Here is a 13,822-nt window from a genome sequence, read left to right on the forward strand (position 1 = left end):
AGTGAAAGTATCCCATCCGATGACCCTACAATTCCATAGTGCCTCTAAGTTTGAAGAAACATCATCCATGGTCGTGATTCGACACCGAGTGATCCTACAATTCTTTACTGCTCAAGTTGTGAAAACAAAAAAAAAGAATGTGCGCGAATCTTATTCATGAATTGCTACGATTTAAGTGCGCGAAAGAAGAAAAAAAATGATATGTTTTGTGTCTCTCGTCAAAGAAAAATAGATGAAGGTCAAAGGAGAAAAGTGTGGCAAATGGAAAGGATTTACTGTAGATATATTTTTTTTTCTCTCATTTTTGTTTCTTTCTCAATGTTATGCTTAAATATTTTAGTAATATTGGATATGAGTAGTAATCTNATATATAATTTTAAAAATCACTTTTAGTGAGTTAAAAAGACGCTCCCCCCTTTAAAGTTGTTGCTTTCATTTAAATACATAAATATTTTACAATTCGTGTCTAATTAAAACATAAGAATGTATTTTTGAATGAAATGCATCCTTAACTGTCTATTTTACTTTTATTTATAAGACAACACCTTACCTAAGTAAAAATTTATAAATTTCAAAGAAACAATTTTTAAGAAATAATTTTTTAGTCAGAATTGAAGTTCAAGTTATGTCTTAAAAACGGATTTGAGTAGAAAAGCCTAAAATTCCGTTCTAAAAAATTTCAAATTTCCGTTATGCAATTTTCTATAAATTTGCTTAATTTTTTGCGTATTAATACATGATAGTAAATTGTTTTTACCAAGACATTGATAGTCGTTAACTCAGAGTTGGATCGGTTGTAGTTCACCAGTTATAAAGTAAATTAAATGAAACATCTAACATGAACATATGAATAGAAACATATATAATTACAGGCATATGTTTGTAATTAAAAATTTTATTTCATTCTTAGATACACATATTCTTATATACATATATTCATTATTTATTAGAAAAACTAATCATGCTTACATATAAAATTCGATTCGCTATAAATTTAAATAGACTTAGCATGGTATTCTTATTGGCGATCAAAATGGACTACAGGTGGCGTGGAGCAGAACTTTCTGCCTATGACAACACTTGACATGCTTTCATCATTAACGAGAGGAGAGTCATAGGAGAAGGAATACGTTAGTTTCTGTCTTGATTTTCAAATAGATTAAAAACTTTTGCGTTAAGAAAATATATGAAAATGAAAACTACATTGAACATAGCTCTAAACGAAGGCATCTTGGCAATTTTGAAAAATGTTTTTGACAATAAAACAAGAACAATTTAAGAAAAAGGAATATATTGTAGTACATTCCTATACAATTAAGATGAGGAGGAGAGGGAAGGGGGATGGTCAAGACATGAACCAGGTCTTGTCTCCAGGTGGCCTATTCGAGCGTTCACGAAATGCATTTTTTTTTAAAATTATTAAAATTTAAATAATGGATTAAATGAATAACTAATTACAGTAAAATTTATCCTAAAAACAATCTTGTCTGTGTGATTAGGTATGACATCTACATAGAGGTAGAGAAAATGATGTAGTGAAACCTTAGGACAAAATCTTTTCTTTTATTGCCTTCTATGGATAATCTTTTCAGTGTAAATGTAAGCAACAACAACAACCTCGATCTCTTGACCTGCTCTACTTCCGGTTCGAAAGTATACAGCTGCTACAGCTTATTCTGCGAAGAGATATTTTTAAACAGATAATTTAACTTTCAATAAAAAAAATAATATATGATAAATTTCTAATCTAGATAAAATAAAAATGATATTGAATAATTCCGGTGAGTTTAAAGTGAAAATTTATTTTATTATTTAGATATGTCTTGTTAAAAAATCTGACATGGTTGCTAGATTTAGAAAAAACTACCTTTTGTAGCAGTTCTGATTTGTCCTCTTTTTACTTGTTTATTACTGCTTGTTCTTGTTGCACCATTATATGTTAATGTTGACCTATTATTCAAACAGTGAGATTAACTTCATTTTACAAATTATCATTTAGGTTTAAATTTTGAAGTCAGTATATTGTTAACAAGGTAAGAAGTGTCTTACAACGATTGTCTTTTCAAATGACAATTCTTGCGTCTTGAAATGATCTTTAATGATGCCTCAATGAGGTCTTCACATGACGATTCTTCATTTACACACAAATATTAAATCATATGATCAATTTTAAATCTAAGGAGAGCTGCAGGCTCTTTACCGCCTATTTTTCCTATACTGTTTCTGGTGTATTTTGAAGTCATTTGGCTCAGAGCGTGATCATTGTGTTGTGAGATTCTTTTGAATGGTAGTTATTGCAAAAGTTGTATTTGTTTATTTATTGCTTGTGTTTACAATGAATTCTGAGTCTAAATACCATATGCAATAACTTATAAAGACGTCGTTATATAGAAAGAAAAATAGTGAAAGGACAGTAAGCTTATATTATTTTATAATTGCTAAAATTATAAAGGTTATACAATTAACATTAATTGTGAAATAGTAGTGTTAAGTACAAGTAACACGTGGTTTAATCAATAATAAATATGTAAACCTTACATTTTAAAAAAGAATCGCTATAAAACACTTTTTACCTTTTCAATAATGTATGCTAACTTTCAAATTGAAACCAGAATTATAAGTTATAAACTTAATCTTGCTGCTAGAACAATATGCCAACACTAACGTAAGATGGTGCACAGCTCGCAACAAAAGCAAACAGTAATATACAAATGGAAAAAGTCCAAATCAGGACATTCGCGCGCAGGCCGTCGGGCTACCGACGCGGGGGTGCCATCCCCTCNAAAAGCAAACAGTAATATACGAATGGAAAAAGTCCAAATCAGGACAGCCAAAAAAGCGAGTTTTTCTAAACCTAGCAACCATGTCACATTTTTTAACAATATATCTATAAATACCTACAACAAATTTTCACTTCAAATTCACGAGAATTACTTATTAACATTAATATCTTATGAAATATGGCAAATTTGAGCTCAGAAATGAGCTAATTTATTTTTTTTATTAAGAACAAAATTATCTGTTTGAAAATATCGTCTCACTGAATAAGCTGTAGTAGGCAACTGCAAAATTTCTAACCGGAACTAGAGCAGGTAAGGAGCTCCAGATTGTTATTGTTTACTTTTATATTGAAATCACCATCCATACACGCATACAAGAAATACTAATAACAAGTAAGTCTCGAAACACAATGATCACGTTGTGAGCCAAATGGCTTCAAAACACACCGCAGCGCTATCTATGAACGATTTTAATAACTGCTCTTTCATTCCCAAAATCAGTTTCCTGTACATCTCAACTCAGCGGTAGAATATTTTCCAAATTTTGCTTACAAATTTTGTGTTGTCATGGCGAGAGGTAGCAGTGCCGGTTTTGATAGACATATTACTATATTTTCGCCTGAAGGGCGTTTATATCAAGTTGGTAAGTATATGGATTTTACTGTTTCATTTATTTGTTTTTTTATTTTTCCTTTAAAATAGCATAAATATCCTTTTACAAATGAATAGATGCGTTTGAAAGCACTGTTACCTGTCATAGACCCCTTCTTTATTTAGAAAAATTCGAGTTATCAAGTTTACATATTCACTATTTTTATTGTGAATCAGAACTTGTAAAGTGCTACTTTTTAAATAAATAGACTTCTGCACTTAAAAAAAATGTCATCGGAGCAAAAGGAAAAACTTTTATTCCTACCACAATTAATGCTAATGATGTATAGTACCATCTAAAATTACTTAACTATCAAATCTAAATTACCTTCTTTTAACTTAATTGTATAATATGCAACACTTATGTTATCACTTGAAAAGTTTTAATTGGTGACTTAACTGTTATATATAATTGAAAAATAAATTGTATGAAAACCCCCAACTATTCGAAATACATTTAATTTTCAGTTGATTTGTTCATATTGCAGTACAACTAGTGGGAATATGTTCTGGTGCTGAATAATTTTTTCTAAAAATCTTCTTTATAGAAGGAGCAAAACAAGTACATGTTTTCGAGGTTCCTTTGACCAGTACTTCCTTCTGTGATGTTTTTTTTTTTTTAAGTTCCTTGTAGACCAATCCCCATGTCACCAAAACTTGGCTATGTTTTTGGCATAGGTGCAGATACAAAAACCCTCCCCACGTAGGGGAAGATTTCTGTATCCGCAGAATAATCGCCAAGTCATGGCAACTTCCGAGCAATTGCCTGCAATAAAAAAGCATCACAGAAGGAATCCAACTCAAAGGGTATAATTTGTAACCACCCCCAGACAAACCTCTAAATGTTTTTTTTTTTTCTTTTTAAAAAATTCTGTTTAGAATCCATTTGGTGTCTTGTAGTTGGCGTGACAGATTTTTATATAAAAATATCAGCCCATCATGCTGTTTTAAAATGTAGTTCTCATTATTTAGTAGTAAAAGAACTTTGTGAGATTGAAACATAAAAATTGTTGCTACAAAAGAAAGTCTTATAAATGAATGTAACAAAAGATTAATATTTAGCAATATCAACAGACTATTGTACTAATTAGTCCGATTATGCAAATTCTATTATTGTTATGGCTCTCTGTCCATTTCTAAAGATAAATATTCTTTGGAATGTCCATTCCAAAGATTAGTATTTATCAATATCATCAGAATATTGTAATAATTAGTCCAATTATGCAAAGTCTATTATTGTTATGGCTCTCTGTCCGTTTCCCCAACAAATTTCTTGATTCAAACCAGTCTAATTTGTGACACTAATTTTTCCTTAAGTATGTCAAAGTGATATAAAAGAAAATATCATCATGAATAAACAGCTATCATAATTGTTAATATAAGAAAGAAGTATAGCAGAACTTAGATGAACTCATTCTATGTTTCTAACTAGGATCAGGTTATCCTTTTATTTGCCTATTGTTTAATACTTAATTCAAAATTATAAAACATTTCTTGAATATTCAACAGTATATAGGATACGATTAGGAAATTTCCTTGTTGGCCGGTTGTGGAATTTTGACAGTAACTATTGGCCAGTTTCTTTAAAAATTGAAAGTTTTAAAAACGATCTATAAAGAACTTAATATTAATAATGCAAGTTATTTCTTTTGAAACATTTCTCAAAATATTAAACATTAGAAGATTTTAAATGAATAAAGAAATTAAAGCTGAAATATATTTGATCTAAAACTTCATTTGAGCTTCAAATGAAGTTTTGATGAAGTTATGACGATGGTAATGAAAATCAACTTGCTTTGATCATTAGAAAATATGTGTCCATTCTACTTGAAAACTAGTCGTGAAAATGGGCGTCTATTTAAAAAACGTCAGCATTTATTTCCATCTTGATATTTTTTTTTGTTGCAAATAAAGTTTTATATCAAGTACATTACAAATATTACTTCTAAAAAGAAGAAAAATTTTCAGAAACGAGCATGAAGTAAAATTTTCGGAATATTGTAAAATGTTTGAAATAGTTCCATATTTATTTTTAAGAAAATTGTAAACAGAGTGCATTTTGTACAAGAGAAGTTCTGATCTGAAGGACACTATCAGAAAATTTTTTAATCGCTACTTGTTATATTCAGTAGTGTTGTGGCCAGTGGTTATTGTTATTTTACTTTTCCTTTATCTTAAGTAACTTTTTAATTTTTAGATACTGGTAAGAGATTCTGTAGAATGATATGTGTCTATTAGCTTGTAGTAATACATTTATTTGTATGCTGTGATATCAAGTGTCCAAATTTAGGAGTCAATCTATAAATTTGGTTTGTTTGAGAACTTGAAAATGAAACTCAGAAAAAAGGCAAACAAAATCCAAATTTAAAAAAAAGCTGTCCTTTCTAAAATTTTAAATGATCCTTTCACAAAGCCTATTTTTCTGAATTATTATTTGATTTAGTTTGCATTATTACACGTAAAAAGATAATTTTCCTCTATGTGAACATGTTAATTTTTATCTAAATTATTGACGAAGACACTCTTAAGACTTTAACTTTGCTAATGTGTTACAAAACTGCTTTATTACTTAGGTATGTTTCAAAAGTACTCGTTCATTTAAGATTTTTGTATTTAACCTTCCGTTAGTCGCGCACTTGTTTCCGACATGGTTAATCGCGTTGCACCTATGAGGTGTTTCTGATTTTTTGAAAGCCAAATGAAATTTAGTCTAGTTTAAATAGTTAATTGTTACCAATTTAAGACTCTTTAGAGAGATAAATATCAAAAAACTTATTTAGCGAAGTACCGAAGATAAATTTTTCTTGCTCCCGAGTCGGATCTCTTCCTCCATCACAAGATGTTCAACCAATTGACGCAAGAAGGTTCTGCGGTTTTTTACTCCGAAACCATTTTCTGTGTATATAACTTGACCATTTATACCTGCTACATTGAGAAGGACAGAAAATGAGATAAAATATATATATTTAATTCATAAAAATATTATATCCATAATACTTGCGTCAATGGTCGCGCTGCACCAGAGGGGTGATTTGAGTGGTTCCAACTCTCCATCGACATGTTCTAAGGTCGGTTTTACACTAACATTTGAGTAATCCAAAGTTAGGAACATAACATTAGGCTCGACCCCCGGAAAAATCTATTGACGGCAAAGGAGGTGGAAGTGCAGTAGGGATGCACCTGTGAGGTGCGCGCGACTAACGGAAGGTTAAAAGTTAATGTTATGGCTTTATGCAATTTTTCATTGGTAAAATGTTATACATTTTTATTCGATATTAATTTTTAGAAAAAGACATTTTTCACAAAATTTGGTATTGATCACAAAATTGGAAGAAAAAAATACTGGCGCTAAAATTTTATTTGGTTCTTGTTATAAACATAGGAGGAATATTAAGCTTACTAATAATTATTCAACTGAGAAATGTTTAAAATATTAAATCTTGTAACCTTCTGTGGGTAATCTTTTATATTCATTGTTTATGAGATATCATAGAATATTCTGAACTTCTGAAATATCATACTTTAAACTTACAGTTTGTGAATATTTATTAATATGCTTTATATTTTTTAAAGAATTTTATTCTAATGAATTATTACTATGTTTTGTAGAATATGCTTTTAAAGCAATCAATCAAGGAGGTTTAACTTCTATTGGTCTTAAAGGCAAAGATGTTGCTGTTTTGGTTACCCAAAAGAAAGTACCTGTAAGTCTGCTTTTAAAATTTGTTTCATCATTACTGAAACTTTGCATAATTCTTGTGTTTACCTAATTCTTTGTTCTTGAATAATCTTATTAATTTAAATGTCTTACATTCTTAATAAATCTTAAGTTACTGAAAACTTTGGTTCCCTCTGTTGTGATTGTGTATAAAAGTGATTTATTTTCAATAGTTTACTAATTTTTGAACAAAAATTTTGATTTCTAATTTTGCTTGTCATTTAAAAGGAATTTATTAACACTGTTGGTCGAAGTTGAAGCAATGATTACCAAAGATTGGGGGGGGGAGTTGTAGGCATTTTTAAAACTGGAATAATCATTTAACAAGCTTATCTTATAAATTTCATCGACAACTTAATGTTTCAAAATTTGTTCATAATTCCCTTCCTGGATAGCAATATGAAATGGTTGCATAAGTAAGTGTAAAAAAAGGGTATTTTCTTATGCATCTTTCTTGTAACTTATGAAATATTCAAACTATATTGACTAATTCGATTTAGTATAAAAAAACACATACGAAACAATGTCTCACTTGTTTAATAAGTTAGAAGTACTAATTTTACACTAAACCCTTATAACTTCTAAATTATTAGTCGGATCGTCTGGGGGATTGGTCTCCTTCAATTCAGTATGAAAAAATACATTCGAAATTATACCTCACTTACCAGTTCTTCCCTTCAAATCACTCCCATTTTCCCGAATAAAGGAGAATAAAAGCACTTTCAGGTATCAAAATTTTCTATGAACAAAAATCTTAGGTTACTAAATCTCCTGAGAGCGTGACTATTAATAGCAGGGTTGCAAAAATCCCACCCTAAAGTGGGTTTTTCTAAGATTGATTTCTTTTTTATCCTCTGTTATATTAAAGAGCTATTCTATTGAAATATATATGTAGTCTAGCCTAAAAAAATTAACCTATGGTAAAAATACTATGTTGGAGACTGGAGAGTCACCTTGCTGGCTAGATTTGACTGTATGGCTATTGCGTTCCATTGTCAGTGCCTTTGATTCGCTTTCTATGAAAATAAAAAATTTTCCTCAAATATTTTTTAAGACTAAAATATAAATAAAAAGTAATCCTGTGTTAAGATAAGTTTCAAATGTGTGATGCGACTACATATAACATTTTGTATCGTGATGTCAGAAGAAACTTTTTTCAGACTTTTGCATTAATTTATTTGTATTAATTACCTATATATTAAGTCAATTTATAAAAGTAAACTTAATTATTAGTATTAATAGGCTTTTTTGAAATAAGGTACTTATCCCTGTCTTTTGAAAAAAAAACTCCATTAAAACATGAAAAACCCAGAAAAACCTGGGTTTTTTGCAACCCTGTATAATAGGGAGTGCACATCACATGTAGAACAATTCTGTATAACATGATGTTGTCTTAGAGTATTTATTACTTGCAGCATTATTTTCTGTTAAATTTCTTGAATTTAACAATTTTAACTTGTCTTACTATCTTTAAGGATAAACTTTTGGACCCAACTTCAATTACTCATATGTATGCTGTAACGGACGATATTGGAGCTGTTATGACAGGATTAGTTGGTAATTTATTTAATGTTATATAAACTGTATTTTTGTAAACAAGTTTGTTAATCACTAAAAGTGAAAGAAGTTCAATGTCGATTGTTGTTTTTTTAATACGTGGTATTTGAATATAATTTTGATTTATATATTTAAAGTTTCTCTTTTTGATCTTGGCATTAAAATCATTTTTCTTTTATGCTTCTTATTCTTGTATCTATACCATCTGAAAATGTGATTTTAAATTGGTGTCAGAGGTTGTAGCATTTTTTTCCCTTCAAAAAAAAAACTTAAAATATATACAATACATTAACAAGAAATGTGTAAGCATGAAGGTTCAAATATATAATTTGAACCTCAATTTTTACTTATTTCTTGTTAATGTCTTGTGCATATTTCTTGTTCTTGTATATATTTCTTTTTGTCTCAATACATATTTTTTGTTAATAGAAATAATTTCATTTTTAGTATAAATTCCCAGAAACTAATACATCTTAAAACATTTAAGTTAATTGATATGTAATACAGGTGTGTTTAGTGTAGAAATGTAACAAATATTTGGCCCTTTTGCCGAATATTCGGTTGGTTGAATGTTGGGCAGAGTATTTTTTGGAAAAAATATTGTTTGACAAAAATTTTTTATGTGGAACTTGAATAATCTAAAATTGTATTTTTTTTATTTTGTATTATTTTAAATTGTTTTTACACAAATTTGTTAAGTTCTAACACTTGTTAATTTATGTTCGGAAAGATGAATGGAAAAGTAAAACTTGAAGAATTGAAACTAGATTACTTTATAAGTTTTGTGCTACTGATTTTTTTTGTTGTTTTTTTGAATGATATTCTGGTTTCAAAATTTTTTAAACACTTTTTTTTCTTCTAAGACTTGATACCTTTTTTTAGTTTGTTCCATTTTTCTGTTTTAATTACAGCACCTCATTTTAAAGGGGCCTTCTTTATAGATTTTACTGTCACTTTTTTCCTGTACAGTATGAAAGATAACAGGTAGCCTAGAAAAGTGTGATTCTCAATGTTAAGGTTACATTTCAGAACTAGGAACAAAAAAATTTTTTTCTGTTTCTCTTTTGCTTTTTTACTAACTCTTCTTTTTATCAGCATTTTTATCCTGACACAGCATTTTTTTGAAGGTGTTTCTAATGAATGGTATTCTTTTATAATTCTTCTTTCTGAAAAATATGGCAATGTGAGAAAGTTAAATTGAGATTTTTAATATTTAATTGAAAATTAAGAACGATTTTTTGGTTTCTATCTCTTTTTCTTTTTTAAATACTTTTGTTTTTATGAATGTTTTTATTATGAGGCAGTTAAGATTTCCTTCGAAGATGAAGATTTCTTTCAGAGATTTTCTTTGGGATAAGAATTTCTTTCGAAAATTAAGATTTATTTTTCTGTTTTGTTTTTGTATATAATCTTTTTTATATGTGTTTTTATGTTAGCACTGCCTTTTTAAAGACATTTCTAAGGCTATAACTCTTTTAACGTTTTATAGATAATTTTTTTCTGGAAAATTTTTTAGCGTTAAAGTTTTGTTTTAAGAATTAAGTGAATATTTTTTTCTATTTCACTTTTTCTTTTTTTCTTTCTACTTTACAACTTAAGTTTTTATTAATCCAGTTACTCTTATTATTTATCTTAAATATTTCTAATTATCTTAATGTCTAATTATCTTTATTATATTAAATATTTCTATTATAGTTTTTTTCCCTTTATCTCATACCAATAACATTGCTAAGTTTTAACTATTTTTCATTAATGACTAAACTTATTTATATATAAAACTATTCATACTTTATATCAAAACATTAATATTTATTAATGATTTTAAAAAAAAAATTTTGCTTTTCGGTTGCTGAATATTTGGTATTCAACCGATTTATTTTAACCTAATATTCGGCCAAATCACTGTTTGTTACATCCCATGGTTAATGCATGTTTTTAATTGAAAAGGCAGATTGTATTTTGATCAACGGCAATTAAATGTATTGGCTCTTTTTAATCTATTTTTATCCATCAGTGATATATGTACATTAAAATAGTTTTAAGATCAAACAAAAAGTTCTTAAATTTTTTTATTAAAAGTAATCTGACAGTGTTTATGAAATGTTTTTTTTTATGCTCTTTAAAACTTTATCATTTTGGAGTGCTCACATCTTTCTATTCTACTGCGCTTATGCTCAAAATTGCTCAGTTTTTATAAAGTTGTTGAAATTATATATTTTTTTTCTAATGTTGTGGTGAATTAGAGATATACGATCCAATGTAGTGAAATACACTTTTTTTAAACTCTTCACTTCCCCTTTTTAAAAACAATGTGCATGTTTTGCACCAAAAAATTTCATGATTTCTTTCAAAAGTTTTGTCTTGAGTTGTCAGGATAAGTTGAACCACTACAAAGCTGACAGAATACTACTTAAACATATGCTTTAAAAAAAAAGGTAGAGTATTTCTCAAGTAATTAAACATAACTTTTCTTGTAATAAAAGTATTAGATATTTAATTCTAATTTTTTAGTAAAATATCTAAAACGTGAAAATGATATTTTCTTTAAATTGTTATAGAATTTTTAAGAAATTAAATTTATTCTCTACTGTTTCATTGTTTGAAATAATAAAATAAAATGTTAATTCTAGAGAAGGTCCAGATGTGTGTGTGTGGGGGGGGGGACTGCAGTTACTGGTGTGACTTGTGATTGAAAGTGACAAATGTTACGTAATTTTAAAATAAAGTAATTTATTGGTTTTAAACATGAAAAAAAAATTATACAAAAATAATTGAGAAAGAATAAAAGAAAGAACTGAAAATGCCTCTCCGGAGTTTCAGCTATTAAATAATTCTGGTCTTTTAAGGCTAAAATTAGTATTTTCTTTAAGTGAGATACTATGAGAAGTACAATAGTAATTTTATTATTACTATTTTTTTAAATAATAATTGTATCATAGGTAATGCAAAAACTTAGCACTCATCAGTTAATGATACAGTATAAAGATATGAATGGTGTATTCAAATGTGATGTAAATGTGTATTTCTACTCATGTTCATTGAATGAACATTTCATAATGTAGCTGAAAGGCTTAAGAGTTAATTAAAGTGTTTTCACAGTGGAAAAAAAACTACCATATGAAAATTTAATCCTGTTATATATTAAGATTTTAGTGTTGCAAAATCATTCATAGTGACATATTAGTGTTTCTTAAAAATCCCTTTTATATTTCAGCTGATGGGCAGTTTCAAATGATGAGAGCTCGATACGAAGCATCGAATTATCAATATAAGTTTGGTCACCCAGTACAAGCTCACATGCTTTGTAAGCGGATTGCAGATTTATCGCAAATATACACCCAAAATGCTGAGATGAGGCCTCTAGGGTGTAGTAAGTATTATGCTTTAAATTTGAAGCATTTTGTGTTATTAATTTATGCCCCATTTAAATTTTATAAAATGTTTCACGTCAAAAATGAAAATGTAGTTACCCAAGATCACTGCCTAAGTTTCCATTTAGTGGCTGCTGTATTTTGGTAGACAAGCAAAACAAATACACAAATTATATATATTTTAGAATGCTTATGTACTTATTTGTACAGTATTTAAATTTTTAAATATCCTAAATGCCAAATAGTTTTCAAAATTTTGAGTATTTTTTTACTATATATTTGTAGTGATCAACTAACTCATGTAGATTAACTATTGTTTCTACAGTGGTTATTGCTACAGAATTTGATTCTTGGCATTTTTGATGCTCTCTTAAGATTTCATTTTAAATTTTCACACTTTGTAATTGTTGCACTTATTGTTATTATGTTGTGCTCCATAATTATTATATTCTCAGATACAAGTTGCACATTTATGAAATTACTTTTTGACATGCTCAATTGCGATGTCTTAACCACTAAGTAAGTGGCTAAATTAGTACAAGAATCCTTATGATTCTGAGAATCCTAATTTTTCTATGATTATTCTGTGTGGTACCCTTTTTTAAAAAATGAAAAGTTTTTCCTTTTCTGAAGGAGGTACTAATATTTTTTTGCGCCTGCTATTATTCATTATTGGCTATGACTAGACTGACTCTGTTCATAATGCTTTCATTCTAGTTTATTAAAGAAATTTCTTAATAAAGTAAAGAAACCTTCATAGATGAAGAATATATCAAAATAAGGAATTAATCTCTTAATATAAAGAAATCTCCCGTCGCATTATCAAAAGCTTTAGCCCTAGATAATGTGATATTACTCTACTCTAGTTGTTCTGCAGTATGGTTAAAAAAATATCAGACTACTTGAGTGTTTCGCGTGACTATTTTTCAGATTTTGTTACTGACTTGTGGGCAATTGTCATCATGAACCCTATCTATTTAATTCAGTTTTTGAGGAATCTATTAATTTCACAAATTTTATTTGCGTGATTTTGTCTACACTTACAATTCAAAAGCAAATATTCAAGAAAATATCTTGTTTTAACCCTATGAGAAATGTTTTACTTAGAATTAAGTTTTTACTTCATTTATTGTAGCTTGCTAGTGACTGCTCTTATATATAGAAAGTTTATCTGAAATCAAAAGAAAGTTTAAACTGGTCTTGTTAATGTGTCCTTCAATTTGTTAGATTTTTTTATTGTTCATAGCAATTTTGCGATCACTGTTCCCATATACAGGGATGAGATTTTTTCACTTTTATCTCTTGAATTTCAGCTTTTTTTTATCAAAAATTCAGATTTTCTAATAATTTCACTTTTTTTTATAAGTATTCCGCTTTTTCAGAAAATTCACCGATTTTCAAAGAGAAACAGAAAATTAAAACTACATAGCTACCAATCCTTTCTCATTTTTACTTATTTTAGCTATTTTCTCCTCTTTTACATGTAGCAGATAAGATTTTCCGAATTTTTTACCCGCCCTCCAGATAGATCCGATTTTCGTAGTTGAAACGATGCTGCTTCTGTCAAGCCTTATAGTGGTCCCAAGCCTGGAATCTGCTAATATCTCGATTCTTATTCACACGATTTTAATATCAAACATAGCTTTTCATATTTGCGTTTTGCGATTCTTATTCACGCGATTTGAATATTGTACGTTGCGATTCTTATTTACGAGATTTAAAAATCCGATATCAATATCTTTTTA

The 13,822-nt window shown here is 28.5% G+C and overlaps 1 protein-coding gene across 1 annotated transcript in view; it reads left to right on the forward strand.

The window, feature by feature from the left end:
- Positions 1-3,265: 3,265 nt before the first annotated feature.
- The window catches only part of LOC107436746 (proteasome subunit alpha type-6), a 14,673-nt gene continuing 4,116 nt past the window's right edge, over positions 3,266-13,822 (forward strand). The window contains exons 1-4 of the mRNA XM_016048538.3: positions 3,266-3,423; positions 7,041-7,135; positions 8,625-8,706; positions 11,921-12,076. Of these exons, the coding sequence (XP_015904024.1) occupies positions 3,348-3,423; positions 7,041-7,135; positions 8,625-8,706; positions 11,921-12,076 (409 nt within the window). The 5' untranslated portion in view covers positions 3,266-3,347. The remainder of the gene's footprint in view (positions 3,424-7,040; positions 7,136-8,624; positions 8,707-11,920; positions 12,077-13,822) is intronic.

Source organism: Parasteatoda tepidariorum, chromosome 1 (genome assembly GCF_043381705.1).
Source record: "Parasteatoda tepidariorum isolate YZ-2023 chromosome 1, CAS_Ptep_4.0, whole genome shotgun sequence".
NCBI lineage: Eukaryota > Metazoa > Arthropoda > Arachnida > Araneae > Theridiidae > Parasteatoda > Parasteatoda tepidariorum.